At 47.3% G+C, this 13,867-nt stretch overlaps 1 protein-coding gene across 2 annotated transcripts in view; it reads left to right on the forward strand.

Annotated features, from left to right (window-relative positions):
- The window catches only part of GNA13 (G protein subunit alpha 13), a 41,941-nt gene extending 33,262 nt beyond the window's left edge, over positions 1-8,679 (forward strand). For both annotated transcript variants that reach the window (XM_040989548.1, XM_040989549.1), the window contains one exon: positions 3,676-8,679. In XM_040989548.1, coding sequence (XP_040845482.1) covers positions 3,676-4,248 — 573 coding nt within the window. In that variant the 3' untranslated portion in view covers positions 4,249-8,679. The remainder of the gene's footprint in view (positions 1-3,675) is intronic.
- Positions 8,680-13,867: the final 5,188 nt, after the last annotated feature.

Consider the following 13,867-nt stretch of genomic DNA (forward strand, 5'->3'; position numbering starts at 1 on the left):
ATGGTGCAGTGGTTAAGGTCCTCACCTTGCACGCCCAGGATCCCGTATGGGCGCCAGTTCTAATCCCGGCAGCTCCACTTCCCATCCAGTTCCCTGCCTATTGCCCGGGAAAGCAGTCGAGGATGGCCCAATGCTTTGGGATCCTGCACCCGCGTGGGAGACCCGGAAGAGGCTCCTGGCTTCGGATCGGCATAGCATCGGCTGTTGCGCTCACTTGGGGAGTGAATCATCGGACGGAAGATCTTCCTCTCTGTCTCTCCTCTCTGTACATCCGCCTTTCCAATAAAACTAAAATAAATCTTTAAAAAAAATTTTATTAAGAACTGTAAGACCTACACATTTTGGAAGTAACTGGCATAGATATGTACTATAAATTGGTACTACCTTGCCTTATCACCTACTCGTAGAAATAGGCCAGAAGTGAAGAAGATGTGCATGAGGATTTTAATCGCAGTATTTCAGTGGATTATATCAAAACATGGAAAATAATGGAAGTGATCTCTAGTAGGGAGACACTGATATGCACTGTGGCATAGTAATGCTTCTGATGTACTTGGTGGTCTCCTGCGGAGTAATGAAATGTTAGGGCCACAGGGTAATTAACCATTAAAGTAGATGGATGGGACCAGTGTAGTTTAACAGGTAAAGCTGCCACCTGCAACTATGACATTCCATGTGGGTAATGGCTCATGTCCTGGCTGCTCCAATTCAGATGCAGCTTCCTGCTAATGGCCCAAGAAAAGCAACTCAAGATGGCCCATTTGGGGCCCTACCCTAACAAGCTGAAAGCAGCCTCCTGTCTTGGCTCCATACTGCCTTTGCAGCCATCTGGGAAGTGAATCAGTGCATGGAAAATCTCTCTTTTCTATAAATTCTGACTTAAAATTTAAGTGGATATGTTGTTTTTAAATTCATTTTATGAGCTATGCTGATCCAAAGCCAGGAACCTGGAGCCTCTTCCTCCAGGTCTCCCACACAGATACAGGGTCCCAAGGCTTTGGGCCGTCCTCGACTGCTTTCCCAGGCCACAAGCAGGGAGCTGGATGGGAAGTGAGGCTGCCAGGATTAGAACCAGTGCCCATATGAGATCCAGGTGCATGCAAGACAAGGACTTAAGCCACTAGGCTACTGCACCAGGCCCAACGTGGGTATATTAAAATTTTTTAAAGTAGATATGTGTGTCTGTGCAAGCATGGAAAATGAAATGTTTACAGTCCTGGCATTATCCAGTGAGTGGCTGTGGATTACTAAAAACTAAGAGCTGCCTACTTTTCCCTTAATTCCTAGTACCATTGTGTCATGCTAAAATGGGCATTCAGATTGTAATGGGATTTCAAGGGCACATGACGCTAATTGTAAAGGGGGGAAAGCATCATTGTGAATAGCAGGATTATTTGTTAAAGAGGTAAAGATTATTTATTTGCTTGAAACAACAGAGATCTTCCATTGCTAGTTCACTCTGTCCACAACCAGCTAAGGTGTGCGAGGCCCAAACCCCGGTGCCTAGAAGCCGGTCTCGGCTCCTGCCACCTGGATGCAGGGCTCCAAGGACTCAGGTTGTCATCTGCCCCCACCAGGACACGCAGCAGCCTGGCCAGGCAGGAGTGGACAGCCTCGGCAGTGCTGTGACTTCGTCATCTGTGTTGCTTTCTTTATTTTACTTATTATTTGGAAAGGATTAGAGAAGAAGGAAGAAAGAGCTTTCTTTCATTCATTCCCCAGTTGGGTCAAAGTCAAGGACAAAAACTCAGTCCAGGTCTCTCCTGTGTGGGGAGCAGGGGCCCCGTGGGCCATCTGCTGCAAGGAGCTAACTCATAAGTGGGGCACCCGGGGCATGAGCCAGCACCTCTGTTAGATGCCCTTGTCGCAGACTACAGCAGGAGCTTGCCTGCTGGTCCGCAGTGCCTGTCTTGTCTGCATTTATAATACTTTTTTTTTTAAATCATGATGAACATTAACCCTTCTTCAGAGTATTGCCAGAGTCTGTGACAAAGTTCTGAAAAAAATGCTGGTGTGAGGAAGAAGAGCGAGTTAGATTTCATGAGGACGTGTGCCATCAGAATGTGTAGCTGGTGGGCCCGGCGCGGTGGCGCAAGTGGTTAAGGTCCTCGCCTTGCTCGCCCGGGATCCCATATGGGCGCCGGTTCTAATCCCGGCAGCCCCGCTTCCCTTCCAGCTCCCTGCCTGTGGCCCAGGAAAGCAGTCGATGATGGCCCAAAACCTTGGGACCCTGCACCCACGTGGGAGACCCGGAAGAGGCTCCTGGCTTCGGATTGGCATAGCATTGGCCCGTTGCGCTCACTTGGGGAGTGAATCATCGGATGGAAGATCTTCCTCTCTGTCTCTCCTCTCTGTATATCCGCCTTTCCAATAAAAAACAAAAAACAAACAAACAAAAAAAAAGAATGAGTAGCTGGTGCCTTGTGTGATTTTGAGGTTTTGCCTGTGTGGCACCTCGGAGTTCACTGCCCAAGGATTCAAAGAAATGTGCACTTTTACCCTAATTAACTATGTAAAGATTGTCAAAACATAAAAAAAAGAAAAAAGAAATGTGCACTTGATCTCTGCAGTGACCTTCCCTCCAAGCAGATAGGCCGGCCGTGATCACCTCTGCTTCATAACAACATTGTTGACGTAGCACTTCGAGTAAGCGACTAAGGCTTTCTCTGGTCAGTAAATGTGAAAGCTGGAACACAGCTACTTCAGCTGTGTCCTGGGAACAGGACTTTGAGGGCCCAGAGTAACTGCAGTGGATCAGTTGTGATAGAGAAGTGTCTTCCACACAGGAAATAGAGCAGCAGTGATAGCATGGTGGGGCCCAGTGCGGCGGCCTAGTGGCTAAAGTCCTCACCTTGAATGCACCAGGATCCCATATGGGCACTGGTTCTAATCCCAGCAGCCTCACTTCCCATCCAGCTCCCTGCTTATGGCCTGGGAAAGCAGTCAAGGACAGCCCAAAGCCTTGAGACCCTGCACCTGGGTGTGGGAGACCTGGAGGAAGTTCCTGGATCTTGGCTTTGGATCAGCATAGCACCGGCCATTGCGGTCACTTGGGGAGTGAATCGTTGGACGGAAGATCTTCCTCTCTGTCTCTCCTCCTCTCTGTATATCTGACATTGCAATAAAAATAAATCTTTTTTTTAAAAAAGAGAGTGGTTCTAAGTCATGGGGGTGGAGTCGGTGCTGACTGCAAAGGGTCATTGGGAGTGGGTTCCAAAGAGGTGGGTGGGACTTGGGGCGGGAGGTGATCCTGACGCAGCAGCAATGGATTCTGGCCTGCTTGAAGTGGGTTCAGCAGGGTGGAGAAGCAGGGTGTGTGGGCAGAGGAACCCTGTAGCTGGACCCAGGGGTGAGCGAGAGTAAAGAGTAGGGCGGCAGGTGGGTGTGCGCGGGCAGCGGGTAAACACGCGTGGCAGGTGAGCCGGAATGGGAGTAGTGCAAGGATGAAAATAAGATCGATGTGGTTATTTGTAGCGAATTTGGAAAGTCTTTGTGGGCTCAGCATTTTACTGTGTGTTGTCAGTTCACAATGAAAATAATGGTGTTGCTACCTGCATGTGCCCTGAAATGTTAGAAATCCCATTTTGTTTGCTTCTTTACACTTAGCAGTCCACGGAATAGTATCAGAACCTACTTCCGAGTTACTGAATGTGTAACAATTGTTTACTTTTGCAGGATTACATTCCATCACAGCAGGATATTCTGCTCGCTAGAAGACCCACCAAAGGCATTCATGAGTACGACTTTGAAATTAAAAATGTTCCTTTCAAGATGGTTGACGTTGGAGGTCAAAGGTCAGAAAGGAAACGTTGGTTTGAATGCTTCGACAGTGTGACGTCAATACTTTTCCTTGTCTCCTCCAGTGAGTTTGACCAGGTGCTTATGGAAGACCGACTGACCAATCGCCTCACCGAGTCCCTGAACATTTTTGAAACCATCGTCAATAACCGGGTTTTCAGCAATGTCTCCATAATCCTGTTCTTGAACAAGACAGACTTGCTTGAGGAGAAGGTGCGGGTTGTGAGCATCAAAGACTACTTCCTAGAATTTGAAGGGGATCCGCACTGCTTAAGAGACGTCCAAAAATTCCTGGTGGAGTGTTTCCGCAGCAAACGCCGGGACCAGCAGCAGAAGCCCCTGTATCACCACTTCACCACCGCCATCAACACGGAGAACATCCGCCTCGTGTTCCGTGACGTCAAGGATACCATTCTCCACGACAACCTCAAGCAGCTCATGCTCCAGTGACGCACAGAGACTCGCTGGCGGAGTGACTCTTGCGCTGTAATGGTTTCTGTTTGTTTCATTTTTTAAGGTAGCAGTTTACAACAGGAGTTAGAAACAATCTTGATTCTGTGTTTGACTTCTTGGAAGTGTTAGTCCTTCTGTGGCCTTGGTGTGTGACTGGAAGCTGCTGAGTGTCACCTCCTCAGCCTCTGCCGCCGTCCGGGCGGGGCACTGGGAGGGCGGCCTTCGTCGGCGTTAGTCTTAGACTAAGCACGCTGCAGGCTTTTGTCCTTCCACCTTTCAGATGAAATTCTGCTTTAGTGCCAAGGACAGAAGGTATCCTTAAACACTTGTAGACCGATTGGTTCTAAAACAAGTGAGAACTCCCTGTTCCGCCTGACACACAGCCGTGGCAGTTGTCGCCTGGCTTCATGGTGACCTCGATTTTGAAAAGGTTCTGTTGGAATGGCGCTCTGGCTGGTCGCCGTCGCGAACAAGTGTGTGAAGGCAGTGTTGTCAGTGTGTAGACGTTTACATGAGGAGGTCTGGCGTGATTCCAGGGGAGAGTCTACTGATGGTACCAGGGAGCAAAAGGCAAGCGGATGCCTCTTTGGGAAGTTCGGGTCAGAAGTAATGAGTGAAACACAGTTTGCCTTTTTCCTCCTCAGTTAGCATGTGATCTGATGTGCCATAGATGAAACATCGTGTGGCCATCACAGCAGCTCAAACCTACAAGCAGCTTAATGACAGACTTGCTAATTCAACATACCTGTGCTAGAACGTCCTCGGTGATGCCCTTAAACCTTCCCAATTAGAGTTGAGCCTTTACAGAAGGAAAAAGTGCTGTGTTGTCACCAGTGTCTGTCTGAACCCTCCTCCTGTCCATCCACAGCAACTCGAACTGCAGCATTTATGGGATTGTTTTATTTGGTGGAGTTTGCCAAGGGCAGTATTTTCCTGTAAAACCTTTCTAGGAGGCATTTATGTGAGATCCTCCTTCATTCTAGGTGTGTCTCAAAGAGAAACAGCATGTACAAATTTGTGTACTCATGTTTATGAGATGTTAGGTACATTTTAAATGTCGAGGAGGTGTCCTGTTTCTCAGTCCCACCTGGAGATGGCTGCATTTAGCCCCCAACCCTTGTGACCACAAAAATGGCCTGGTGAGCCCTGCAGAGGGCTGGCCTGCAGCCCTCAGAGCGCTGGCACTGGCGCAGAGGAGCCAGTGTCCGAGCAAGCGGCTGTTGGAAGGCTGCCAGCCTCTCTGCTCTTCGTGGAGGGTGTGGTTGCTGACTGTGATGGCTGGCCCTGCACTGGGTCGCTGACTGGGTTCTCAGGTATCTCACTGCTCCCGAAAGGCTGTGCAGCAGTGGAGACCACACAGCCTTTCCGAGCCGCAGCTCTTGTCCGTCTTGCTGTCATGGTGGGAGGGGAGCTCTGACCTCCCTCACAGTCACCACATCCCTGTATGTTCCAGTATTTTCATGCCTTGGTCATACATGAGCTATAGACATGTAGCCCACCAACATAGTGCAGGTGCCCGTAGTATTTATCATGCATATTGGAATAGTTCTACTTGTAGTGCTTCTTGCCAAAAAAGAATACATTGTTTGAATTCAGAAGGTTAGCTTCATTTCAGTGGTAACAAATTTCCAAATATGTGCATAGTCACATTTGAACTGTTCAGTGGCAAATCTATGAGTAAATACAGCAGGTGCTTTTATTGAATGGCCAAAAATGTTTGACTCCTGTGAAGGTTTAAGTCAATTCCATGTAGGGAGAGGACGTACAGTCTTTGCATGTGTATGTGTGATGAATCATAAATTCTGCATGGCAGCACCAAGTTGCCCCAGTTTGACAACCTCCAAGAAATGTTCAAGTATCTAGAGATAGGGGTGAGAGAGAATATTATTTGAGGTCCTCTGCAGTTTTCTTCCAAATGTGTGTGATACTTAGAATTAACATTGTTTGAAAATTTAGATTATGCAATAAATTACATAAGCCTAATTTAGACGGGCTTGTTGAGCCTTCACTAGAACTTTAAGATTCAGTCTGAAGGTTTAGTCCATTTTACGTGCTCCTTCATAACTAGCTGAAGGAGCCTTCCACCCATACCCTAAAAATCAAAATCTAATCCTTTTGAAATACCCTTCAGTGAAGGAGAGAGAAAGTCCTGATGAATGAAAGTGAAAAGGTGCTTGTAATTTTCACTATGCCAATTTTCTCAAATGTCTTAAAAAAAAGTCATTGAGTTCTTTGCCATGAGTGATTTTCTGAATCCTCGTGGTTTTGGTTTGGAGTAACCTGTGCCTCGCCCTGCGTGCCTGTTGTCTGGGGACCTCCATGCCTTCTCAGTTCTAGAGGAACACCACCCACGTGTCTTGTGCTCCTGGAGGAAGCACGTGGCATTTGAGTGACCTCACAGCTCCAGCAACAGCACCAATGCAGACCTTAATTTTTATGGGAATGGGTTTTATCCAATGTTTCCTGAAAATCTGAAGCATTCAAGTCCCACCTCCGCCACCAAAGTGTTTCTAATCATCTCAATCGTTGCTTTCTGCCAAACCACATTAACATGTTCCTTTCAGCTTTATTATCTGGAGAGGAGGGTACTCCTTGGCTAGAGTGCAGCCAGAGCATGGAATAAAGAAGAGTATTTGTTTTTATTTTTGCTTTCCTGAAGATTGCATTAGCGTGTACCTGCCATGGGCTGTTCAGGCCCAGTCCTTGCTCAGTCAGTGACCGTGCCCAATTCAGAGAAGAAATAGCAAGCCTTAAGACCTTGAAAAGAAATCCTTTGCCCTGTAGCTTTTTTGTAAAAGGGAATGGGTAAATCTTAACTTTTATTTATGCTCTTGATAAAAATGTATTTTCAGCATTAAGACACATATCAGTTATGCCTTATTTATTTGAAGAATAAAGTTACCAACTGCGCTGTTGTGTCCTGAAACTCAACTGTTTTTGAGAAACCCACAAGTTGGTGCTTTCATTCTGTAACAACACATTCAGACAAAAACCCAAACCAAGCCATTGAGACGGGATTCTCTCCTTTACAATTTGTAGTGATGTTATTTCTATGTATGTAATGAGAAGGCTAAATATCAGTGTTAACTCTTTAATTTCTTGTTTGAATTCATGAAAAACCCAAACATCCGTAATAAACGGCCTAATAAATCTAGACAAAGTCACTCTTACCTTTTCATTTCTTTTATTTGAGGAATTTTTCACCAGGAAATCTGACCACATGCCAGGTTCCTTGGCCTCTTTTTCGGTCATTTCAAGGTTAAATTCCTTTGCTCACAGCCAGTCCGTCCTGCTGCTTTACCTGAGTACTGGGTTGTTCTTGGGGAGCGGGTGCGAGTTAGCCTTTCAGTCTGATAAACCCTAGGAGGCGAGAGAGGAGGGGCCCCCGTGTGCCTCCATGTTCCAAAGAAAGCAGACTGGACTCCATGCTCATCACGGTACGAGGTTAGGGCTTAATACACTCACACTGTAGGTTGAGGTATAAGTCTTAAACCCAAACTCCTTAAACCAGTTGGACTTTGCGGCTTTTTCAGGTGCCATCAGGTAGACGGGAACCTTCGCGCCCGTTAGCAGCAGCATTGGCAGCACGGTCTGCCACTCCCACTGTCACATCTGCTTGAACATGTGTTGACTCTCGCATTGTTCCGGGCTGGCTGTCAGGCTCCAGATACGAGCCAGAGCTGATGTGCAGCACTGTTTGTAAAACATTCGTGATTCGGCAATATTGTCTAGGTTCATGAGAGCTTTTTCTTGTTGACCTGTACAAACCTGTTGATTGTGATGACGGTATACATATTAATCAAAATATGCTGGAACCTTCTATGCATTACATTTGCTGTTAACGGATACCACTGTGTACTTTGACTGTTTTCTTGCCATGCCAAGTGATGAACTGCTCAAGCATGTTGGATGATTTCAGGCAAAAAGCGGGAGAGTAAGGGTCACTTCTGTAATAGTGCAACAAACCATTGCTGTTCGTCCTGCATTTACCTCTTACTTGAATCGCAAAATGTCTCCAGTGGCTTTTCTGTATGATGGTGAGAGCTCATTTACCACAAGTAGCCTTATCAGAAAGTCTATTTTGTAACAACCTCGTAGAAACTGTACCTAAGAGAATGTGGCTTGTATTCTGTGCAAAAGTTACGTGTGGCTTAGCAGTTTTTACATCTGTCTTTTTATAACTTTCCGGGAACTAAGCACATTATCTGATACTGTAAATCTTGTCACTGCTCTAGTTCAGGATTCGCAATAAATTATTTCTAAAGGAGATCTAATCGTGGAAGGAAAAACGGCCTGATTTTCTAATAGGAGGTGTTAGTTCATTAAGGCTTTTTACTTTTGTACATATTTTGCAAAAAGAAATGTCGCCTGTTGCTATTAATATTGCTTTGTATAAATTACTGACATTTAATAAACATTTACAAATGATGCAGTACTGTCATGTTGTTCGCAGTATGTTGAATGAATGTCCAGTGTGAGACAGACGCTTCAGCTTGCAAATGAGAAGTTTCCAGAAGTGATGTAGCAGAGGCCCCACCTGGGCAGGTGTTGTGCAGTACTGGAAGTGGAGAGGCAGCTGTCCGGGGAACTTCCCCGGCCATGTGATCTTGACGTGGAGCTGAGGGAAGCAGATGTTGTTTCTGCCCCTCTTGCCCTTGAGGGAATTCCATTAGCGTGTCTCTGGGCTGGGCTGTGGGCTTGCCCAGTGAGCTCACCATGCTGGCGCACCAGAATACTGCCTTAAAAATGGACTGAGTTCAGTATCTTCACCCCTTCCCCCCAGGAGACTTTATCTCAGATTATGCTTTACAGATTGTAGAGTTCCTCTCGTCTCCACACCCTTTACAGTAGGTCCCCCAATTTCTCACATTAGTGTGATTATCTCCGTTAACAAGCCAATACTAGTAGGGGTATTAACTAAAGCCTGTCATGTATCCGGACTTCCATAGTTTTGGCATAATGTCATTTTTCTTCAAACTCCTTCCTGGATCCCACGGGTCTTAACAATGATCGTCACATCTCCCTCATCTCTTGGTTTGATTCAGGCCTCCAAGCTTCTAAGACTCCATTTTGATTAGCTTGGCAGTTTTGAGGCACATTGGATGGGTGTTTAGCCGAATGTTGGTCTGATTTCTTCATGATCACGCTGGGCCCTAGGCTTGGGGACCACAGACAGAATATGTCATCAGTCTCGGCTCTCGGTAAGACACCTCCTGTCTCTTACAACTTTAGCCAAATTTTAGTTACTGAAGACTCGGGGTGTGCTGGCCCTGGTCTCAACTGGCCTTGTGAGCTGTGCGTATGTCTGCAGAGGGGAGGTGTACGCATCTCCTGCCAGTAACTGCTTCTGAGACTGTCGGCTCAGGCCTCCCTGGAAAGGGAAAGAATATTCAGGGCTTCCCTTTAGGGATTATAGTTTTTTAATTATTTGAGAGGCAGAGACACAACAAGCTCCCTTCTGCTAGTCACTCCTCAGATGCCCACAGCAGCTGAGGTAGAACCATGCTGAAGCTGGGAGCTGGGAACTCAGTCCACATCTCCCACCTGTTCCCTCCCAGGAGTCACGTTAGGAAGCTGGAATTGGATGCTGGAGCCAGAACTCCCAACTTGGGTACCCGGGGACTGTGGGCATCTTGACCACTAGGAGAAGCAGCTGCTCCTAGAGGCTCATGTATCACTTGAAGTGTTACAGCTGATTGGTCCCAAAAATTTCAGGTAGAGAATCTGGACTTTATGTCCGAAGATCTAAAAACTTGAGCTTTATCCAGTGGGTTAAACACAGCGTGAGAGGCTTAGGATTTTTCAAAACTGACGTTAAAGGAGACCCTATCATTTAAATTCCCTAGAGAAATTGTCTTTTTAAGATTTGTTCTTATTTATTTACAAGGCAGACACAGAGATCTTGTATCTACCAGTTCCCTCTCAAAATTTGCCATGACAGCTGGAACCTGGCCAGGTCGAGGCCAGCAGCCCAGGGCTCCATCCATCTCTCTCACATGCAGGGGTCCAAGCGCTTCCGTCAGGAACTGCATTGCAAGTAGAGCAGCCTGGATGCAAACCAGCACCCACATGGGGTATGAGCTTCATGTGCTATGCCACAACACTGCCCCCCCCCCAAAGAAGTCTTTTTTAAAAAACACCTTTTAGGCTGCTGCTGCGACGAGGAAATATTTGTCCATGTGAGAAGAAACTGCAGAATGTAGTCCAGCAATGTGCTGTCACGTGGTATTGGCTAAATGACCCCAGGCTATCAGGTTGGCATGGGATGCTCTCCCCCAATGATCCACACAGATTTCTCTGTGTTGTCTGAAAGAGAAATGAAGGATTTCCTGTCTCCTGGGAATGCAAGAAACTCAACAATTCAGAGGGAACCAGAGGATTATTTTTGATGACTTGGGAGACTTGGCAAATCCCCAAAGAACTGATGACTTAGAGGACGATGTTTTAAAGCCATGGTTCCATATTGCCTCAGAAATCAGCGGGGCACCTGAAATGGAAGGAGAGGGATGTTGCTGCTCCCTGTGTCTCGTAGGAATTCACTGCCAAAGTGCTGGACGCAGGCCTGCTGCTGAAGGCACGCTTGGCTGAGGTTTACTGTCCACCATGAACAGAGGGGACACTGAGGGAGGCTGGCTCCAGAACTAACCATTGGTTCTGGATAGAAGGAATCAGGCAACATGCTAGGGAAAGAAGTAATCAAGTTTGTATTACTATTTGAAAGACGGAGATACAGAAAGGTCTTTTATCTCTGCTGCTTCACTCTCCAAATGACCGTGACAGGCAGGGCTGGGCCAGGTCAAAGCCGGGAACCGGGGTCTCAATGCGGGCCTCCCACATAACGTAGCAAGGACCAACAACTTGCACCATCATCCGTGTCCCAGAGTTCCTATTAACTGGATTGGAGACAGAACCAGGACTTGGGATTCTAACCAAGCAAAGTTTTAGGATCAGGCATCTCACATGGTATCATACCCACTCCATCAACCATCTGCCCTACCATCAAGTCATTCGTTCCTTTGCAGTTAATTATACTGTAGCCTTTACACACAGCCTTGACCTTCTGACCCCATCACATGCTGATGAGAGGACAAGCTTGTAGGATGAACTGGGGACCTAAATGCTGAGAGACAACACAGCTAGCTGTCGTTTCTTACTATCACTCTACAGGCGTGAGTCTCTCTTGTAAGCTTAGGGAGCTTTAACTAGCCGGTTAATTTTGATACCAGAGTGAGTTCATACACACGGCTCTCTTCCTGATGGACTACGGATAAAAGCTGATCTACACAGGCCCACCTGACATTCCAGAGGAGGGACAGCTGCCAGCTTCATGGAAACGATGGGCATCTCTGATGGCCTTGTCCCTCCGCAGTGTGTGTCACGGTCATGTGCAGGCTCCTGGCCTGACTCCAGGGCAGCCTGGACCAGCCACAAACGCCCTTTCCCAGCAAACCTCCCCTTGGGCATCCCTCGTGTCAAGCAGGCTATGCGCACACTCCATCCATGCATCCTGTTCCCGGCTGTCCTCCCACAGGGCGGCTCCTACTCACCCTGCAAGGCCCTCCGTGGAGCCAAGTCCAGATTGCCTCCGACTCCAGTTGGGTGGGTAGTTTCCTTCCCTTGGGAACCACAAAAAGATTCATGGAGAAGGGAATTAAAAGATGTTTTGTTTTGGTTTGTTTTTGTTTGTTTGTTTTGCACCTTGTATATTTCCATGTCCATTTTGAAGATCCCCTGTAGGGATCTTTTCTCATTCTCACAATATTTGAAAACCTCCTGCCTAACTTAGAAGACTTTTTACATGTACTTTTCTTAATTTGAAAAAAAAATGTTTTAGGGCCCAGCACCATAGGCTAGTGGCTAAAGTATTCACCTTCCATGCACCAGAATCCCACATGGGCTCCAGTTTGTGTCCCAGATGGGAAAGCAGTCCAAAGCCTTGGGATCCTACACCCACATGGGAGACCCGGAAGAAGCTCAGATCGGCTCAGCTCCAGCTGTTGCAGCCACTTGGGGAGTGAACCAGCAGATGGAGGATCTTTCTGTTTCGTCTTCTCTCTGTAAATCTGAATTTCCAATCAAATAGATCTTTTTTTAAAAATGTTTTAAAAATAACTTATTGGAGGGCCCGGCGCGGTGGCGCAAGTGGTTAAAGGTCCTCGCCTTGCACGCCCGGGATCCCATATGGGCGCCAGTTCTAATCCCGGCAGCCCCGCTTCCCTTCCAGCTCCCTGCCTGTGGCCCGGGAAAGCAGTCGAGGACGGCCCAAAGCTTTGGGAACCTGCACCCACGTGGGAGACCCGGAAGAGGCTCCTGGCTTCGGATCGGCATAGCATTGGCCCGTTGCGCTCACTTGGGGAGTGAATCATCGGACGGAAGATCTTCCTCTCTGTCTCTCCTCTCTGTATATCTGCCTTTCCAATGAAAAATAATAAAAATAAATCTTAAAAAAAAAAATAACTTATTGGAGATGCAGAGAGATGAAAGAAGCTGCTGTGAGCCGATTTACTCCTCAAATGGGCACAATGGTCAGGGTTGGATGTTCTTGTCTTTCCCACAGGTGGCAGGGATGCACAAGCTAGCCTTATCACTCTTACACCCCAGGGTATTTATCAGCAGGATACTAGAATCTAGATCAGAGTGGGACTCAAGCCTGGGCACTGTGCTACAGGACATAGAAGGCCCCACCCGTGCCTTAACTGCTAGGCTAAGCACCTACTCCATTAGTGTGGGGAGTTTTTTTTGGTTTGTTTTTTTGTTTTATTTTTGTAAGGTTTTTTTTTTTTCTATATTCTTGACCTCATGGGGAATTTTTCTATGACATGCTGTAGATATTCTGAGCATACTGTTAGTCTCTCTTAGGTGCTTAAATTTAGCATCTGGGCTAGGGTTGTGGTTCAGGTATACCAGCTGCCGCCTGTGACACCAACATCCCATATGAAGATGCCAGTTCCATTCTCACCTTGCTTCTGATGCAGCTGCCTGCTAACACACCTGGGAAAACAATGAGAAATGACCCAAATTCCTGGGCCCCTGCCCTCACGTGGGAAACCTGGATGGAGTTCCTGGCTTTGGCTATTGGGATACAGGATTACAAGAACCTGAACTTAGAGTGGCATGAGCATTGGGGTATAGGTGAGACTGTGCATGGGCCACCTAGGCTGAGAAGAGGAGGGGTCAGCAGGAGACCGTGGTTTCAAGAGGCCAGCGATTCATCCTAATAGGAGAAGCAGGGGGAGGTGGGTGCCGAGAAGGGCAAAGAAAGAGAAAGCCAACAGCCAAATCATACTATGATGTGTGCTACTGCCATGGAGCTTCTTTCTCATTTGGCATAGGGTCCACATTTTTCCATGGTAGAATGTTGGCAAAAACGAAGAGCTCCCGGCCTTGTTGGGGGTGACACTGGGGGAAGGAGTGGGGCCTGGGCCTGAGTGGGGTGCAGAATGGAAGCCCTGGGGACCGAGCTGTGCTGGTCTGTTTCACACAGGTGCTCTCGGCCAGGCACCCGCCACCTTCCGGGAGCATGCTCACAGCCAAGCACTGAGGCCTGTGATGTCTACCCACGGAATGGGAGCCAACTTCGCTCTAATGGCCTTGCTGCTCAATAATGAAAGAGATA

This window comes from Ochotona curzoniae, unplaced genomic scaffold (genome assembly GCF_017591425.1).
Source record: "Ochotona curzoniae isolate NIBS_2020 unplaced genomic scaffold, NIBS_Ocur_1.0 contig_523, whole genome shotgun sequence".
In the NCBI taxonomy this organism is placed as follows: Eukaryota; Metazoa; Chordata; class Mammalia; order Lagomorpha; family Ochotonidae; genus Ochotona; species Ochotona curzoniae.